At 39.6% G+C, this 20,945-nt stretch overlaps 1 protein-coding gene across 7 annotated transcripts in view; it reads left to right on the top strand.

Moving 5' to 3' along the window:
- LOC148863704 (LEAF RUST 10 DISEASE-RESISTANCE LOCUS RECEPTOR-LIKE PROTEIN KINASE-like 1.2) overlaps nt 1-20,254 on the top strand; it is a 28,531-nt gene extending 8,277 nt beyond the window's left edge. The window contains exons 1-4 of one of the 7 annotated variants that reach the window (XM_088978239.1): nt 11,745-11,935; nt 12,203-13,016; nt 18,621-18,941; nt 19,055-20,254. In XM_088978239.1, the coding sequence (XP_088834365.1) occupies nt 12,203-13,016; nt 18,621-18,941; nt 19,055-19,989 (2,070 nt within the window). In that variant the 5' untranslated portion in view covers nt 11,745-11,935 and the 3' untranslated portion in view covers nt 19,990-20,254. Of the gene's footprint in view, nt 1-3,101; nt 3,983-5,385; nt 6,656-11,744; nt 11,936-12,081; nt 13,017-13,809; nt 15,280-17,347; nt 18,234-18,620; nt 18,942-19,054 lie in introns of those variants that run through there. The other 6 variants (XM_088978237.1, XM_088978233.1, XM_088978236.1 and 3 more) reach the window with 6 other exon arrangements.
- Nucleotides 20,255-20,945: the final 691 nt, after the last annotated feature.

Below are 20,945 nucleotides of genomic sequence, written 5' to 3'. Positions count from 1 at the left end.
ATCAATGCTCTATATCTGTTTTCATATCCATTATAGGAAGTCAATATCACTGTTACATTATATTCTTGTTGGCAGTAACGATCTCCGAATTGAAAAAACGTTGAATTTGACATTTTTTCATACCATACCTCAATTTTCAAGATGTGATTTAGATTATCATTTTTTTATGAAAAAACGGTTCTAAATATGTTACTGTTTTTTGAAACACCGATTTTTCTAACATGATGCTGATGTATCACCATTTTCTGAAGCAACCGACACCAATTCCAAACACCACCTTAGAAAACACCTGGCCATTGCATTAACAATGAAACCAAAGGCCACCAAATTCACAAATCTTCTATAAAATATCTAAGTATATGGCTTGTACTTACCAAGCCAGAAATATAAATCTCAGTCAAAACAATAATGTGACAGATTGCTATTTAAATATGTAAGGGAAGAGCAGGGTGGGGAAGTCGACTGTGTAAGGTGTACGTGGCTGAAGCCGCTGACCTAACATTGTGGGTTCACGGAAACACAGGCGATCTTCTACCAAGAAAATCAAATGAATCTCGGATGATCACTCTAAGCGTTCTTCGTCAATCGGGACGAAGCTCCTGTTGCAAAATATTGGATGGGAAATTGTTTAAAACTCATCATCATATTGGAAGGGAAATTGTCTAAAACTCACTATCCAGTAACTTTTTATTTTTCAAAACTCACTTTATGTTAGCGCACTGTTAATGCTTCTTAACAAATGTGTCATGTTTGCATAAATAATAATTTTCATGACCAAATTACCCTTGAATGGGAATTAGAGGAAAAATGGTCTTTTTCAGTTTTTAAATTTCTTTTTTTTTTGCATTTCTAGTATTTTGTTATAATTCCCAATGTTTTTTATAATATCTGTTTTTTTTTTTTTACATTTTCCTTTTTCTATAATCTATAAATTTTCCTGTATTTTTTGTTATTTATTTGTAATTTTTGTGGTTTTCTACAATTTTTATTATCTAATTTTGCTTTTCAATTTCTATAGTTTCTATAATATGAAAATAATTTTTTATTTTGTTTGCAATTTCTATGTTTTTTATGTATTTTAAATTTAAAAATATATTTTGAACTTTTTCCTTTTTTTCATGTCTAAATATTAAAGTGGTAATATATTAATACCCGTTAATTTATTTAGTATATATTTTATATTTTTCTATGAAGGTTAAAATGATAATATATTAACACCTGGTAGTTTGTTTAACGTCAAGTTAGTGACATGGTGAATTTTAGACATTTTAAAAAGTTATGGTGAATTTAAGAGAAATGCTTAAAATTCATAATGAATATTGCATCACCACACCAATAACCTTTCCCCAAAATTAGTGGTTACAGCCTAGAGGAATCAAATCCGCGTCTCTGATGGAATAAATCAGCTAATGTATTAGTTGAGCTATTCCCTCGATTCACTTGTATACATGTTTAAACAATGAAAAAAAGTAGAATTATTGATTACTATATATTTCTATATAATAAACAAAAAGGTGAGCCAAGTAGCGTGGTGCTCCAAAATGTTTATTACATTGGGAACAGCTTCCCATGAATGAAAACGCACAAATATAGAGATGTTAAAACTCGCGGAGCATTGACCCCTATTAAAAGTCTTGTATTTCATCTCTCTCTCTCATCCCATCAGTAAATTCCCTCTTCTATTAATTATTATTTTAACAAATGTAATGTATCATAAACTAATTGTTATATTAAGTAGACCCAATTTGCTAAGCATTATTCGATTAAGTAATTAGTAACTTATAAAAATTAAGTTAAATAAATATAACACAAATTAATTTAGTTAACTAGGATATTCGTTGGGTATTTGGTATCTTCGACTCAATTGAGAATAGGGATGGGGATGACGAGTGAAGTCCTTACCCCAATAAGGAACCCATCAAGACAAAATGAACAAATTTTGAAAATAGTTTTATATAATTAGCCGCTACTTATATTGGATAGATTTCAATTTCAATGTTGGTGATTAGCGATGATATTAATGCCGCTACCAACATCTTGGTGATTATTGAATTTTTCTTTCTTTGAAGTAAAATTTTTCCCCAAGGCTTAGTTGGGAAAGAGTACAAATAATACAAAATAATACAAAATGCAAGGCTTTACACTTTGCATGTTTGTATTTGTACTCTTTCTAAATTAAGCGTAGAGTAAGCTTTTATTTAAAATAAAAAAGAATTCGGGGGTTTAGGTCCCTGATGGTAGCTGCTCAAAATAAAATGTTACTAAGATAAATTAAGAATATTAAATAGTATTAAGACAAATTAACAAGTATTGTTAGTTGGTATGAGTAATGGTATTTAAACAAATAACAAGTATTAATAGGTATGTGTAATATTTCTTAGTCTGTCTTGGGCGATACCTCCCTCCCCTGTGATATTTTGGGAGGTTGACTCGAGCCATGGGCAACATAGCCCCGCAGAACTAAAACCTCAAATCCGACACAGCCCAGTGACTCCCCTGGTCCTCACTCCAACGAAAAGATTTTGTGGACCATACTCTTTTTTTTTTTTTTTTTTCACTTTTTTACAGCCACAGGCTTTTTATTGAATGATTGGCCTCAGATGGGAGCTTTATGTTGGTATCTGAATTTCAATATGACCGACTGTGTTCAACTTCAAAAACTTCAAATAGATCTTTCATTTAAGAAAATTGTATTGGATCAAATTTCTTCAGGAAAATTACAAGTATAAACTTTGAACCAAATCCAACGATTAATCAGTCAAAAAAATAATAAGGTCAACAATATTAGCAGCTGAAATGGGTTGGACCACCAATTCTTCCTCTATTAAATATTCAATTACTCATAAACATTTTATCAAAAAAAAAAAAAATTCAAAAACCGTTTGATCAGTCACTACTTATACGAATTAAAGTATTTTTGGACGGCGCGAGTTCACTGTCCATGTGGATGCACCTGGGTCCAAATCAGAGACGATTACATCCTAGTGGTCAGTCAAAAAAGCTAGCGGTAAACCCCCAAACTTTACAGAAAATGTAGATTTGACCACGATAATTTAATAATAAGATAAGAAAAAAACAAAGAATGAACACCGCTCTGCCTCCATATCCGAAAGCCGGTGTAGAATAAGAGTCCGGTTCCGTGGTCGTCCAACATTTCTGATTCTCCGTCCCCTCAGGCCTCGGCCAGAAATGTCTCGACAGGAACCTCTCCAACTCCAACTCCACCTCCTCCTCTTCCTTTCCCTCATCCTCCCCTCCTTCCGAACCAATGGCGTCACTCCTGTGAATTCGACCTCGTCGGACTTATGCCCTTCGTACGACTGTGGCGACGGCGTTGTTATCAGCTATCCTTTCTGGAACAACAACACAAGCACAAGTCCTTATTGTGGTTACCCGAGTTTCGGCCTCTCTTGCTCACCTGACAACGAAACAATCCTCCGTCTTTCTAGTGACACCTACTACGTCAAGCACATCAATTATAGCACAAAAGCCGTCACCCTCGTTGATGCAGATGTAATGGGCAATTCATGCCCAAGGGTACGCCACAACATCTCCCTCACCAGCCTAGTGCCTCAATTGCGCTATCCTGACTACACCACTTTAAACCTCACATTCTTCTTTGATTGCTCCGGATTCCCCCAAGCATATCTAAATAATTACGCTTCGCTATCCTGCCTTATATCCGGCCAGAATCAGTCCTATGTTTTCTCGTCGGATGCGATTCCAGAAACTATTGACTGGTATCGGTATTGCAAGGACAAAGTGGTGACGTCGGTTATGCGATCGGCGGTTATGGATGCTTTAGTTATTAATACTAGCGGGTTTAGTAAGGCCCTGCAAGGCGGGTTTGAGTTGGATTGGGGAAGCCTGGTCGACTGCCGTGCTTGCGAGAACTCTGGTGGTCGTTGTGCCTACAACACCAATTCAACAAAGCTACTCTGCTTTTGCAAGGATAAAACGGGAATCTGGAAGCGTTGTTCCGGTAAGTTTTCTCTTAATCCCCCCCCATCTCGCTTTGTCTGCGAAAAGTTATTTTAATCTCCGACCACAAAGATCAGGCCACCGAAGCCTTCATTCGAACTTAACATTGGGAAGGAAATCAGGGATGGGATGGAATCACGGGACGGAACCAACTCCCCAAAACATGTAGATTGACATGACTGGGTAACATGTAGCCATCCATTTTGCAGATTTCTACATTTTTCTTGAAAATTAAGGAACTAGTTTACCGGTAAAAGGACTGTGACATAACTGGGTAACATGTAGATTGACAAAACATTCATGAAGTCCCATTGTGGTTGGTTAAGCGGCTTGGCTGGAGTCTGGATTTGGGTAGCTTAACTGAGCGAATCGTCATTGCATTCATTTTTTTGACTGGATTATATGCCAACACTTGTCAGTGACTTTAGAGTTTAGAGTTACTATTGCCATATATATGTTAGTAGTAGTGAAAATGAATCGAACTTTTAATGAATGGGCTTAAGCCCATCCAAGTTTCAACATATATATAATGGGCCAATTTCTTAGTATTGGACACGTTTGCCTTGTCACAGGAGATGCCAAGATGGGCTTGACCAATATGGTGACTATGCAGCAAAGAAAGAATGTAGTAGTTTGTTCGACTGGGTAGGACTGGTAGGTATTTGGGTCCTTCCACTTAATTCCCTAGCACGATTGGATATAAAATCTCGTGAGATGAAACGCCAACCCCCCTCCCCTCCGAACCAACAGCAATAAGGGTAGCCCATCCAATTGAGCCAGATGAGAGACCTTGTTCTCGAGTCTTGACTTTCTGCTGTCTGACGAGTATCGTAATATCCAAGCCCACTGCCCACCAGTGGGCTAACGACTTAACTCTATAGTATTTGCTTAGGCTCACATAACTACATTTCTTTAGCTCTAATAGTAATAGTACACATAGCTCGTTTGGGCTACCTAGCGAGCCGGTTAAGAGTTCTTGCGTGTGCATTTTAACTTGTGTTATATCTACTATCCCTTTCTTCCGTATTTTTTCCCTTTGTTAATGCAAATTTTGTATAAATTTTGTTTGTCAACCAAATAGGTTTTTTTTTTCTTAGAAAAATAAAACAAATGGGTGTTTTTATATTTGTAAGTAGGTAATGGTTAACCCAAACAATTAAATGATTAATAATTAATTTAGGGTAACCATCACAGCCACCGTTTGTTGGGTTCTGTCTATGTGTTGGTATTTTATTTTCCAAGCGACGACTTTGTGGCTTGGTGATGGAGCATATAAATATATCTGTTGTGAACCACTTGCTAGCTATTGCAACCATACGATAAGGATATCAAATGAGCTGACAACTTTGTCATCTTATCCACCCCTCTTCAAATACTCTACCATGGTTATCGGCCATGCGACTCATACTCTAGAATTATACTGTGGTTGTGGCCACATGGTCTGCAATAAAAACTGTTCAACTTGTGGGTAGAAAGAATCTCTAAGTCAGCTCTTGCATTGACGAAGACTCCACGTTTTTCTTTATTGCTTTCTATCACTTTAGTATGTTGGGAAAAATCTTGGAAGCTGCTTGCTTAATTGCGCCAGTGCTGGGTTACTTGGTCAAACGGTTTTGTTGATGATTTGGGTTACTTATCAGAGACTCATTCCTAATCTGCAACTCCTCCAACCCTTTTTCCCTCTTTCTGATCAGTCGCAACTCGCAAATAGATTATTATCGAAATGGAATCTCCCTTCTCTCATTCATTTGTTACATTCTGGTGATCTCCACTCATTAATGAGTAATGACGCCTCACCTCTTCCTCTTCTTCTTCATCTTTGTCATCCTCCTCCTCTCGCTTGATCTGCCACTTTCTAGGTGCGAGTATGTTGTTGATTATTCGAGATACTCAAACTGCAGTCAATTGTCGTTTAACTGTGGAGACATCCAAAATATAAGATACCCCTTTTGGGGAGATGAGCGACCGGATTATTGTGGCCTTCCGGGATTCAAGCTCCACTGCGATGCGGATCATCGCCTTACTACTACCATAGAGATAAACTCGGCAACATACAAGGTTTCGAGCATGGATTACAAGAATCAAAATCTCAAGGTCGACCTGGCAGATTTGTTGGATAGTATTTGCCAGAAAAAACAAAAATCTATCAACGCCACCAGCCTCGTTTTTCCTGGATTTGGTCCAACTAGTGAGCATTACATGGCTCTGTTCTACGGTTGTTCCCCAAGCTTAGGGGTTATGGATGGTGCAACCAAGGTCAGTGTTAGTTGCCCCGGCATTGGTGATCCTGCTGAGGTTTACTATGTCCTCGATGATTCATTTCCAGACGAAAATCTAACTGGTAAATGTCAAGAAGGTAGTAGTGTAATAGTCCCAATTCCCTCAAATGCTAAGGCTGAGATAGAGAAGAACTCATCGAGATTCGGCGAAGTTATCAGCCAAGATGTGGATTTGAGGTGGAGTAGTAGTATTGACACGTGGGGATGCAGCGGATGCTTACCATCCCAAGGGCAGTGCGGCTGGAATTTGGAATCGAAGACATCCACCTGCTTTTGCGAGTTTGGGATTTATGAATTAAGGGGATGTACTGCTGCTCCTGCTCCCCCCACACCCATCATCCCCCCGCACGCTGCACCGGATTCCCATTTAGATCCATTTCCGACTGCGAGTCCGGGTACGTACCATTTTTCTGGTGCCTGATCTACTCTGCTCTCCTTATGTCGTACTTGTTACTTTTTGGAGCTTAAAACTGTTGAATTTAGAAGCTTAGAATTGATCGGAGTACAGTAGGCATCACCACTTATCTTGCATCACCTCACCTGTAGTGTATTTATTTTGATAAGTTCATCTATAGGGCTTAGAATATCGTCTGCAGGGAGCTAAATTCGTCTTCTTTTAAATCATTTTTCTTTGAAATATACAGCTTGTCATTCTTATTATAACAATTAATGAAGATAAAATAGCAGCAGCACATGCAGTACCGTTGTCCTAAAGAGGACTCCTCCACGAACACGATTCATGATAGTGGGGTAGGCAGCTGGATGTATCGATGGTTGATTAATAGTTTTAGTCTTCTAGAGGCCATAGTTAGGTGCTGTACTTCCACCAAATGCAAGCTAACCCACCTTACCCCGTCATTTCCTATACTTTCATCAAAATTCACCGGGGGTTTTGATTAGTCAATCCTCTTCAGGTATCATACCTTGCCGGCTTCATAGATTATTTCAGTGTCCATGTACCCCTGCTTCCCTAACACCACTCGTCTGCTATGTAGGCAGCTTATAGCACGGGCCTATGCATTTATATTTGAAGCAGCCGCCTGATCTAAATCATGTTGATTCGCTACGTTGAATTTGTGCTTTCCTTATTGCATTTATGCTACCGTGTTAATGAACATATTTTCCATCCATGTCGGAGATAGAGCCCTTTGTTCACGCCCACATTGATGATTTTTTTTCTTTTTTTTTTTTGGGTAACTACTATTCTTGGGTTAGTACCATATAAATACAGTGCTCCCAGCATGTGAAAGGTAATTCTGGATTTCCACTCTTCAAGTTTGCGTTACATCGTCTTCTAGATAACATTACATTGGCTCATTTAGTTTCTTCATCTGCAGTTCTTCACCCCCAATAAGTTTGTTAACCGTCTCCTATTTCTTCTGCGAGTATTCTTACTCAGTAGCATAGAAGACTTGGCATAATTAAGTGGATGACCAGACCAGCCACAAAAGAGAGATAAACCATTTGAACAAGGGTAAATTAGAAAAGTCTCCCCTCAAGTTTTATTTTAACAAAAACCTCCTTAAACTTTTAAAAAACTCTACATATACCTCCCTTTCGTCATTGAACCAAATGAGAAACATTCAACTGATGCATTAATTTTTCCAAAATAGCCATCCTACCATTTTAAAAGGATTCTCGAGCCCTGTTATCATTCTAATAGGACATGAAAACGTCATTCCTGCTAATTGAATGATTCTTGAGCTCTATTAGTGTGCTGCATGCTCTATAGGTTGAGCACCCTTCAAGTTCGGAGAGAGGACTTAGGGAAAAGGGAACCAAGGATAAAGGGACGAGGGGTTAGCAGCAGGAGGTGGTGGTCGGCACAAGGGAGAGGATCGAGGGTGAGGAGACCATAAGTGGTGGAGGTGAGAAAAACGATATGGTGACCGAGTCCAGAGCTCACGAGATGGGAGAAGTCATCGTCGTGATCAAGCAAAGTGGAAGAGACGCAACCCATATGGGAAGGAAGACGGAAAAACAGAGCAATAAGCACCAAAGCAGTAGTAGACAGAAACGAGTGAACTCGACCAAACCCTTGAAATTTAAAAATTTAAAATTTAAAATAAGGTGGTTAATTCCATCTGCTAGTCTGCTTCACAGGTCCACTACTAGAGAAATCTGTAGTGGTTGAATGCTACCTCTCTTTTTGACTGAATTTTAGGGGTAGGAGATTGAAAAAGAAAAATGATGGTAAATGGGTTATTTCAAGTTAAAATCAGGATTATTGTAATAAAATTATACGTGAAAAAAAAAATCTATAGCACATTAAAAGGGTAAGATGGTCATTTTGGAAAAGTTAATGCATCAGTTGAACGTTTTTGGTCTAGTTCAGTGACTGAAGGGAGGTATGTGTAGAGTTTTCTTAAAGTCCAAGGGAGGTTTTTGTTAAAATAAAACTTGAGGGAAAGTTAATATGATTGTCAGAAACTTCCTTTTCGTATTTTACCCTTTGAACAAATGGATTGATGGTAAATACACATGGAACAATTGGGCTCGTGACCATCATCCCAATAGTCTGTACAGCAAATATTTACAGCATCTGGAATTTGATTAAACATACTGAGGGTTGGGCTGGGATCCATTTAATTGGTTATTGGCTGGGTAACACTTGTATATGTCCTAGCTAAATGGGTGTTCATCGGCGGGCTGGGTTGTTGGGTCCATTCCCTATTAAATGAGGTCCTCATCCTCTAGTCTACACTCTTCATTCGTCATTTGGTGATGTAATCACCTCCTGACTTTTTGTTTGGTGACGACCATTTGAAATTTCCAAGTCCCAAGTGTTGTTTGCTTTTTAATTAATAACCATTTTAATTTATAAATGAAATTAACCTGTATTTGGTAATTAACACAGACAGAAGATTTTCAAAAAACTCATCGAAGGAAAACCGAAAGATTTTCAAAATGAATCTTTACTTTTACTTGGGTGCTGATCAGAAATTCACGCAAGTATTTTTCATGATTTAGTTGATAGGGATAAGGGGAAAATAGTACTAGGAAGCATCTAGTTTTGGATTGACGGGGACCAAATGTTTCTTCTTTCTTTCCCTTTCATCACTTTCTTCTGGAAATAACATAGAATCCGCCTGCCAGACTTTGTCAAAGGTTTTGATGTACGTATTCCTGTTTACCGCGGTTATTAGGTGGTTACTACTTATTAGCGTACTCCAAACATCTACAATTTCCCCTATTTATCTTTCCACCTTAATTAACCTCCTCTTCTGCAATGGTTTAACTTCTCTGATCATCGCATGCATTAGGGGAAAAACAAAATGATTCCAACACACCACTTTACCTTCCTATTCACCCTCATCCTTGTCTTAGTCGTCGACGTTCTACGATGTCTGTCTAATGACGATCCACCATACTTAAGCTGCCGTCCCTTTAACAGTGGAGATATCACCGGAGTCCAATACCCTTTCCGGGAGAAGGGAAACCTGAACGACTGCGGGCATCCCGGGTACGATCTGGAATGTGGGGAAGATAACGCCACAATAGTGATCAACGCAGAAAGATATCGCGTTTTGAACATCGATCATGGGCACCGAGTTCTGAAGGTGGCCCGAGAGGATTTATGGGATATTAATATTTGTCCTCAGAAGTTGGTTAACGCCACCCTGGATCTCAACTTCTTTGGTTATGCTCCTGGTACCATCAACCTTACCTTGTTCTATGGTTGCTCCCTACTCTCTTCATCGGCCTATATTAATACAATTATTTTCCTGTCCCAAGATAGTTGCCGAGCCAGCACTAATAATGGTCTCTCTGGTCCCATTTTCTATGGCCTTCTACCAAATCCTTTCACAACACCATGGATATGTGGAGCAAGCATGGTGGTTCCTGTAATTGGAAGTTCGGAGGTGAAGTACTACTATGATTTGGGAGGAGTTTTTAAGCAAGGTTTTGAGGTGCAGTGGATTGTAAACGATTCATTCTGTGGGGAATGCTTGGACTCGGGTGGAGGATGCGGATATAACTCCACCTTGGAAGAACCCACTTGCTTTATCCGATTCGTTTAAGTTTGCAGTTGGATTGTTCATTCAATCATAATCGGATGAAATTCCAACACATACACAAAATACTAGTTTTTAGTATCAATCAAAACTTTTAGAATTAAGTAGGTTCATTCTTATATATATGCTGACTTTTATACAGATCCACTAACATTACAATTCAATTGGATTGGAGGAGTCAGATATAAAATCGAAATTGAATTTATATTTTGGATATCTATTAGCTAACGAATTTCTTGGATTCTAATCAGATCGAATTCAAATATATCTTTGGTGAATTTGATCTGATCATTTTGCAAAACCCTACTTAATCTGTCTGGTAGTGCTGGTGCACTCCAGCCAGCAAATGTAAAACACTAGTTGTGTTAGGGTCCTCAATGCCCCGGACTGACTGAGTGCAAACTATGCAGTGTTACACGACGCAGCCCGGGGGAAAAAAGTTTTCAGTGTACACACATCATCCTATTAGTCAAAATTGAAACGTGGACCCGTTCATTTCAGAGTTGTTGAATGTTGGTTTCAAGCCCATCTTAATCATACTCGCGTCATCTTTAATTTGATTTTTTTTTTTTTTTGGTCGTCTAGAAAAGAAAAGGAATTGAAATCAAGTGGAGGGTTAAGGTGATATCCATTTGATTTTTCAATTAGAATTGGTATTCCTTTTCAAGTGTGCCATGTGTACATACTTAAAGTCGATCGGCTTGATGCCAATCACCTCAGACTTGGAAAGTTGAGGTTAAGGTCTGAATATGCAGCAAGCTCCAAGGAGAGGATAGAATAACTTGTACGTGGAAGCGAACGTTTTGCTGGAGTATTACTTAAGATAATGTAGACATGGGTTAGGAGCACAATTCTTAGTGAAATATGTAGTAACATGGATCACATATGAAAATCACATCAAGTAAAACAATACGTGTGTGTGGTTGATCATTGACGTCTATATACAGTTGAAATATTTAGGAGGGGGTGGTGTTGAAAAACATGGCTGGCAAAAAACAAAACCAACTTATGGCAGTTATTTTTATTTTCAAAAACAAAACCAACCATGCCATGGATCTTAAATATGATGTTCATATTTAAATATAGAAACAATAATTTGTAGTGATAGAAAAAAGAATCAACTTTCTCACAAATTAAATTTGTATTCATCATCCAAAAACTTTGGCATAGAAACAACAATTAATGGTATCCAAACAACATTTTGATCAATTTAGAATTTTATAAAACCATTGGAATAGGAAAGGAGGAGCATGTAGATTAGATACTGTTAATACTTGGATTTATTTTTTGTTTTATGGGATGCGACTACACAAACCTGTAACCTCCAACCAAATATTAATTGAGCCACCACCAGTTGGTATTATTGACCTCTGGGCAAGGCAACTGCCAACTGTGTTTCTTTTCTCTAAATTTTTGGGTTCTCCGTCTCCATTTGTATAAATAATGACGGAGTTTTGATTTATCTGCTGTTCTGTTCTCCGTTAGAACGTTCCCAGATGGCGCCTAACCAAGTCCCATGACATGGTTCGGAGAAATCTAGTATTCCAGTAATCCGTATGACCTTTAAAATTTGGTGAGTGATCTCAGAGTATCACCATTATTCATTGGGCCGGGTCATATTCAACGGCCAATCAGGATGCGTTTTTCAGTTGTCGTCAGGTTTGGAATCCCTCCACAATCCACATTAATATTATTCCGTGATCATGTTTTGTATGCACCGGTTTAATCAATCAATATGAAAAGTCAAGGTTTTTTTTTGTTTTTTTTTTAACTTTTGGTCATTCGCCGCCGCCTTGCCTTACTCGGTTCGGTCGAATGGAATTCCACCCCTTTCCCTCACATATTCTAAATTTATAATCTTATTTGTATGTACCAGTTCAATATCCCTCACATATTCTAATCTTATTCTCTGAGATATCGTCGCAGATGCATCCCCACCTCTTTCCTTCTTCTTACCTCGTCTTCGTCCTCCTCTTCATCTGTATAATCCACCTTCCCCAATCTTTGTGTGACGATGATTGGAGGTACTCCAACTGTAGTCAGAAGACACTTAAATGTGGAAAATTCAAAGACATCGGCTATCCTTTCTGGGGAGATGATCGACCCGACTATTGTAGTGGCCATCCCGACCTTCGGCTCTACTGCCGAGATGGTTTCGCAGAGATGGATCTGCCCGTTGGTTCTGCAGGCGATTCAACGACATTCCGTGTTCTAGAGATCAATGAATCTCCCCCTGTTCTCACGATGGCAAGACTAGACTTCCTGGATAAAACCTGCCCGGACCAACTCTTTAAAACCACCACTCTCCATTTCGGTGTCTTCTTCAACTATACCGACGCCGATGTGAACCTCACCTTGTACTATAATTGCTCCTCAGATTGGTTAAATTCAATTCCACTGGGCCCTACCTTCAAATATAGTTGTTCCACCAACGGTCTGAATAGCGAATTTTATAGGTTGGTAACACCCATATCCATCCTGATTGATGCGAGCCAACCTGCTGAGGAATGCAAAGCAAATGTCACGGTTCCGGTTCTTGAGAGCGAAGCTAAGGGAATCGTGGCCACTCTGTCGAATCTGCCGACGATTTTGGAAAAGGGTTTTGAGGTAAGCTACAGTGGGTACAATGATCTGTGTTGGAAATGTGAGGATTCCGGTGGGCAATGCGGATACAACTCGACTTTGTCGATTCCCATGTGTTTTTGCCCTAACCAGCCTTATTCAAATATGAGGTGCGGAGGTACGTATGAGTATGATCTTCTTTGCCTTTGTTACTGTTGCTTGCTTCGATTATAGTTTATTCGTAGTTGATGATTTACAGTACAGATAATAGTTACTTATGGTCCAGTCTACATAAACATCAATACGTACTCAATGCAAGAAAGGGTTAAACTGAATGGAGAACCTACCGTTCTGTTTTGTGTGGCTTTGAGTTGCAGAGTCCAGTCAATCGTGGGTCGTGGCTCTGCATCATTCATGCATGTAAAAGCCTTTTGACTGGTTGCTGAACCGAACCGCGTGGATTACGTATTGATAAATTCTTGTCTTGCCCAATATCCCGCCTAATCCCCACCAAGATGCCGTTGTCTGACCGCTCCCTATATTCAATGCCAGCCTTAACGCAAGATGTTGCCCAAGACATCCAACATCCAGCTCAACACAACTTTCCTATAATATATAATCCCATTAATCTCATCATCATCATCCCATCCCACCATCATCTAAAGGCTCTTATTGAATCCTAGATTTCTGTTTCTGAATTCCGATAACGCCAACCTCTGCAACAAGAGCTGAGCGTGGGTCATGTCTTTTGCCCGGTTATTTTGTCTAGTTCTTGAGACAATCTCTACAGTCGTGCATCACAAGTGATTGCCATCTATCCATCCATTCAAACAAAGTGGCTTCTGTGGCTTAAACTTGTCTTGTTTGATTGATTTTCTTCTTAAGGAATTAGAAAAAACGGGTTACGTTCTTTCCGTTTTGGGTTGCTAAGCAATAGAAATCAAGTAGCGTTTGCTCCTATTCCGATCTACATCTCTCCCTCCCTCCCTTTCTCTCCCTCTGTGCTCTGGTCTCCAAGTGCTTTGTACGAACCATTGTTTGAATTAATAAAAGAAAACGATAACAAAACAAAAAAGCATTACTCATAAACATCTTCATTATCTTAGTGATAGCGTCATGCGTCCGTGGAGACGGGGTTTCCCCTCTTCAAACTTTCCGTCTCACAAACCACCAAAATAATATCGTGTTCCACATTTCTCTTCCAAATATGCCCCAAATGCCCCCATAACGTACAAATGATGATGTCATTAGTACGTAATCCACACAAAAGTTGTATAGTCCCTTAAATCTGTCTGGAGCTTACACGTGACCGGGTGTTCAGTCATTCTACCTGGATTTATGGTTTAGTTTGTTGAGATTTTAAGTTTCATCTTCTTTTTGAGATGGATGTAAGTTGGACATAGACAGAACAAAACTGAAGCTTAAGCTTCTTCAGTTCTCGCTTGCACAATTGCTTGCACAATCAATCTTGTGCTTTACTGTGCTCTATTTTTTAATGTTGCCCAACCTCATTTACCGCCAAGTGGAAATAACCCAATTCTCAAGCCCAAGTCAAACTCCAACCAACCACGAAAGAAAACCGCCCTGAATTCTCCCTCTCATTATCATCTTCTTCTTTTTTATCTCCTCTGCTCTCCACTCTCTCCTGTTTTCTCCCATCTTTTCCTCCTAAATGGATCAAAACAACTCGTCCTCGGTCAAAACAGTTCTCTCTGTATTGATCAATATCATCTTTATGATGCTCAGCACCTTGGCACAAGAAACTCGATCAGCAGACCCACAGTTCGAAGCTTGTGCGCCTAGAAATTGTGGCAAGGGCCCATATATAAGCTACCCGTTTTGGATTCCTTCTCTCCAGCAATCCTACTGCGGCCTTCCAGGATCTGAGGTCACCTGCCAGAACAGTGAGCCCGTCCTTAAGATGCGAGATGGTGATTACCTCATCCAAGACATCTTCTACTCAAACAATTCATTCTGGGTGGTGAACATCAGGGCATTGAACAACGAATCCTGCCTGGCCCCCCTCCACAATTTTACCCTCCACGGCACTCCCTTTGAATTTGGCGATAATCACTTCAATCTCTTCTTCTACTACAGCTGCTCCAATTCCCCTCCTGCAAATCACTTGGTATACCCAGTGACTTGTGCTAGCAATAACACCATCCATCACTCCTTCGCAATGTTTCTGTATGATGGGCAGTTTGGCTTGAATCTTTCTTTAGCGACATGCCAGTCAGTTGTTAGAGCACCCATAGACACAACACGTATTCAATTTAAAGAGCAAAAGAACTATAGGGAGTTTTTGAAGGAGGGAATTCTTTTGCAATGGAAGCCGAGTAATTGCATCAAATGTGAGGGCAGTGGCGGCCGTTGTGGACTCTATAATAAAAAATTCGTATGCTTTTGCCATGATGGACGACATCGCTTAAGCTGCGGTGATGGTAAGCCAAATTGACATCCACGTGCTCTTCAGATTTCTTCCCTCGTTCTTTTCAATAATTATTTACCAATTTAGGCTCGGAAGAAGAACAGAGAACAGCATGGTCTCTGTGTTCTCTCTGTCTCTTCTTTACTTTTTCAATTTACTTTCTTTCTATCTTGTAGCTAGGAAAATTGATTGTATTGTGTTGTGACTTGTGGGAATCATCAATTTAGAGTGGTTAGAACTTAGAACTGACCGCGCTACAGGGCCCTCTTTTATGTAGTTCGCACTTGCCACTGATATTGAAGCTTTCTCAGAGTTTGGTTAATGAGTCCCCCTAGCGTATACCTCCTCCTTTTGTCCCCAGATATCTGTTCCATCGGATGAAACTGATGTCTCCCTTATGGAATCATTATGACTTCTTGCTCTTGTGTCATCTGAGAAGCCAGGAATGAAATTGACCCAAATCCAACTGTTTGATGTACAGATATTTTTCTCGTAGGATCATATCCCACAAAACATTCTTAGATGTGATTCCTTTTCTTTCCCGATTGAGGCTTGAGGCTTGCGTTGAACTTTTGGAACTAGAGGTAAGCTACAAAAGAAGACAAAAGAAAATTGCAAGCCTAACAATAACAGACAATTTCAAGAGTTGAGAAAAGAACTGAAGGGAGATAGAGATACATTATCCATCTGAACCCCAAAACCTGATTGTGCATCTAGAGTACTTGGTGATGGGTTATACTGCTGGCACCCAGGATCTGCATTTGCTTCAAACGTGTTCGAGTCCTTCCTTATTCTTTCCTTGATCGCTTATTGTGGAAACAACATCTTTGGCTTTTAGGTACGAATACCTTTGTTTCATTAAGAAAAATTACGTAGGAACTCCATGAATTAGTGATGTCTGATTAGGAATGGCAAGAGTGCGAGTTCAGGGAAGGTTTTTTAAATTCAAAACTCTACCCGTTTAACTAAACCTCCTAATTCATACCCTCTCTAAAACCCCTAGATTGGATTCTGATAATAAATTCAAACTCTCCCCCACACATGAAAATGCAAAACCCTCTCCAACCGTACCCTCCCCTCTTGCATTTAAGAGTAGGACAGGTTGGATTTAGAATTCACATCTAATTTCTTATTATATATTTCTTGTTATATATAAGCAATAAATAAGTAAAATAAACATGAAAGCAAAATTTCTAATTCTTTGATTAAGATATAAATTTCAAATATCCTTTACATAAAATTCAAAATATTATTAAGTTCAACGCATAAAGTCAGGAAAGGTTAGGTTTAGCCTAATATTATACCCTGTTTGTACAAGAACTGTAAAATCTCAAAATCTATCCCTGCCCCAAAACCCGTCATTCAAGCAAAAAAAAATCTGGCACCGTTGAGGCCTGTAGAAATTGTCATCCCTATGTCTGAAAATCAACAAGGGACTTCTCATGTTTGCTTTCATTCATCCGTATTTCGATCTGCTTCTTCTTCTACTCCATCTAAGAACACGCTCCAATTATCTCACACTTTTATAAATCTTTATGTTATTTTGTTTGTAGTGCCCGTTGTTACTTTTGGGTAAATTACTGTACCCTTCCTCGCTTCTTGTATTTCTTTTCCTTGGCTTCATCACTTCTGCAGAGGACTATGACCGAAAGTCTGGTCTCTGCCCAATCCATATCCTCGCGATTTTCCTATAGACTTTCTTCTACGCTACCTTGTCTTTTTCTTCGTGTTAATTAGAGGATGCTACTGTTTCTGGTCATTGTGTTCATACATACCACTCTAGTTTTCGTTTTCTGGGATCAATGTAGAAACAGGAGGGGTTGCTTCCATGATAAACGAGTGCTGCGTATTTTTCATCGTTTGGTCATCATATTGACGTGCATTTCAAATAAGCGGAAAGTCAAGACTTGGCTTCTCGACTTTATTTCAGTTGGGATGATTACGGAAGGTCAGTCTTTGCTAGTCATACAAGTGGGAACAGATATATAATATATTCTTGTCGAAGTCAACTGACGTGTCAACGGGGCCCGTATTAACTCATCTTTCTTGTTTTCTCTTTTTTCTGTCTGCTTCCAGAGTAGAAATATAAAAGAGAGAAGATTCCGGTTGGAGTTAGGGTGAGTGTTGATTAGTTAATAATAAGGTCAGATCAGATGGGTTCCCATGCCTCTGTTGTTATTGTCGTTGCAATCACCTTCCTTCTTCTGTTGCACCGCCTTTCTTTGCAGTTGGAGTCAGCTGAAGATGACTTGTTCTTCGCAGCACGATGCCATCCGTTTGAGTGTGGGAATCTCAACAACATCAGCCACCCATTTTCCAATTCACAACATCCCGAATGCGGGTTAAGCGTTATCCATTGCGATGAATATAACAGACCTATTATTTATTTTGGTTTTGGTGGTGAAAGAAAACGCTACGAAGTAGAAGCAATCCATCACAATAATAACACTATTGTGATCCGTCACTTCCCAGATGGTGATCAAGACGGAGGAGTGGAGGAGGCAGCCTGTCACTGGCACAATTTCACGGCACCCACTTTCTCCAGTTTGGCCACTACTCTCCTGTTTCAAGTAATTAGCCCTAATCTTACCTTGGTCACGTGTTCTTACAACCCCAAGTATTCCCCACCAAAAGAAATCGTGAATCAATTTTTCGAGCACACCTATTATTGTCCGGGGCGGGGGGCCTTGCATGTCTTCTACCAGAACAGCGATCCAAAGCAGGGTCGATCACTCTCCTATGTTTCAAAGGAATTTTGTTCAGTCTTCCAAATTCCCGTGCACAATCTGTTGCCGCCTCTATCTGATTCTGTCAACAAAGCGGATGATCACCTCTCGCCTCTGTTGCACGCCGGCTTCTCTCTTAAATGGAGCTTTCCCCCGGAATGCCACGAGTGCGATGTCAAAGGAGTCCCTTGTCGACGGGATCCACTGACTTCAACTGTCGAGTGTGCAAATATAAACAACGGTATGAAAATACAGGCCCCAAGCCCTAAGAGACGGTATACAATTGAATACAACTTAATTTATCCTTTAATTTTTTTTTATTGTTAAATAAATGCGTTCATCATTGTTTCGGTCCTTGTTTATGTGTGTGGCAATTGCAAATTTGTTACTTCCAATTCACAATCCAGGTTCTTCCTTTCCGGGTGGCTTCTGTCTCCAGTCTGCCCCAGTTTGCTTATTTGTAGAACTGATCTAACCGGCAGGAATTTTCTTTTATTTTCCCTTCTTTTTTCTTTTATTGTGTCTTGGCATATTTGCATCCTTGCTTAAAATGTGGATTCCCAGTTTGAAGCAAATTTACCTTTACATTTTTTCAATTAAGCCTGTTGTATGTATGATTAATTTTCAGGCGGAAACCATTGGAAGGTACCGGTAATAGTAACTAGCGCAGCTTTTTTCCTTGGAGCAAGCTTATTAATTCTCTTCCTCATCTACCGTGGGCACAAAAAACGCAAATTTGCTGCAATCAGAAGCAAAGACATCTCCGTTTCTTCAACCCCCTTCTCCAGGAACTTCTCTTCTGATCCTTCCTTGACGACGACGGACCTCGAGAAAGCTAGCACTTACTTTGGAGTCCCCATTTTCAGTTATGATGAACTTGAAGAAGCCACTAGCAATTTTGATTCCACCAAAGAACTCGGCGACGGTGGATTTGGCACTGTATATCATGGTAACCAACTATTCTTTGATTCTTCAACATCTCTGCTCCTGTGCCATTCTTTCAACCCCAAGTAGAAAATAACTGAAATTAATGGATCCTGTTGTTCCCATTTTCTCAACCAGGAAAACTCCGTGATGGGCGTGTTGTTGCAGTCAAGCGCCTATACGAGAACAATTACAAACGTGTTGAGCAATTCATGAATGAAGTGGAAATCCTCACCCGCTTGCGCCACCAGAACCTTGTCACCCTTTACGGCTGTACCTCACGTCGCAGCCGCGAACTCATCCTTGTTTACGAATACATCCCGAATGGCACCGTCGCCGATCACCTTCACGGCGATAGAGCGAAGGCCGGTGGTCTCCCATGGTCTATTCGGATGAGCATTGCCATAGAGACCGCCAGTGCTCTATCGTACCTCCACGCTTCCGACATCATACACCGTGACGTGAAAACAAACAATATTCTCCTCGACAACAACTTTGGAGTTAAAGTTGCAGATTTTGGACTGTCTCGCCTCTTCCCAACAGATGTAACCCACGTCTCCACTGCACCACAAGGGACTCCCGGTTATGTTGACCCTGAATATCACCAATGTTACCAGCTCACAGATAAGAGCGATGTCTATAGCTTCGGTGTAGTCTTGATCGAGCTTATATCATCGAAGCCAGCAGTAGATATCACAAGGCATCGACACGAGATTAATTTGGCGAACATGGCAATCAACAAGATCCAGAACAGGACATTGCATGAGCTGATTGACCCCTGTCTGAATTTCGAATCAGATCACAGAGTAAGAAGGATGGCAACGGCAGTGGCAGAGTTGGCATTCCGTTGCCTGCAATTTGAAAGAGAAATGAGGCCTACAATGGATGAAGTATTGGAGGTTTTGAATGGAATTCAGAGCGAGGAGGATGGCATGGTGGCGAAGACAGAGGAGGCGGACATTCCCTCAGATGATGTGGGTCTGTTGAAAAAGGGACTCTCCCCGCCATCACCAGATAGTGTTGTGAACTATGTTTGGGAGAGCCAGAAGACTACACCTAATACCAGTAGTTAAACTTTTCTCTTGTCAATTCTATTCCTTTTTCCAAGTAGATGGTAATTAGATTTTGTTCAGCGTTACCTGGTAGTCTGATGGCTATTAGTGATGTTAAAACTTCATTTATTTTCTGTTGTGTTTATTTCATAAAAAGAAATTGGGATTATATGAAAGGAAGGGAGAGATTATAACTATTAGATATTAACTTACATGGTTGGAGGAGGGAGATGTACATAGTGATATGAAAAGGAGTATTTATTATATTTTGTTCCCTTTGGGTTCATCACTGCTCCAATGCTTTTTGCCCTCATCTTTAAGCTTCTACTTGATTATATTTTTTTTTTCTTTTTGAATAATCAATTATCATTGTTTCAATTTTAAAGGGTGAATGCCCAGATGAAGATTACTTTTGGTGCTAAGACAATTGTCCGAGAGAGAAGTAATTGTGTTGTTCTAACCAAATAAAGGGATGGTTGGGATTGGGCAATCCAGCAGGTTGCCCATCAACGTGTTACACTTTGGAATGGTCTCAAGGCCAATTGTTTCATGTTAGCCATGTTGGGTAGCTAATAATTAAAATTTTCCACTTATTATATAATATATATATATAATACCGTTATAACAAAGTTAATATCCAAACTTCAATCAACATAGGGAGTTAGTTTTTGCCACGTAGTGTCATATGTGGCAAAAGCACTGAACTCGATTGATCGGTTTGAGCCAGTAAGTGTGATGTCGGCATCATTACCTACTTACCTACAAGTAAACCACGGAAATTGCAGGAGGCCAATGAATCATCCAGATTTTAGGGGTTGTTCGCCAAATATGTCATCATTGTTGACAACCGAAATCATTTAAAACACGCAAAAGACATTAATTCTTCTCCCATTTTAGACCATTAGAATAGAAGAATGTTAGAATGGAATATTTCTTACTTTGAAAAGTCACAATATTAGGCTTTCCAAAAGAATAAA

The sequence above is a fragment of the Nelumbo lutea genome, chromosome 3 (assembly GCF_056320005.1).
Source record: "Nelumbo lutea isolate HS-2025 chromosome 3, American lotus-T2T, whole genome shotgun sequence".
NCBI lineage: Eukaryota > Viridiplantae > Streptophyta > Magnoliopsida > Proteales > Nelumbonaceae > Nelumbo > Nelumbo lutea.
The sequence above is the reverse complement of the archived record's forward strand: the minus strand, read 5'-3'. Positions and strand labels throughout refer to the sequence as shown.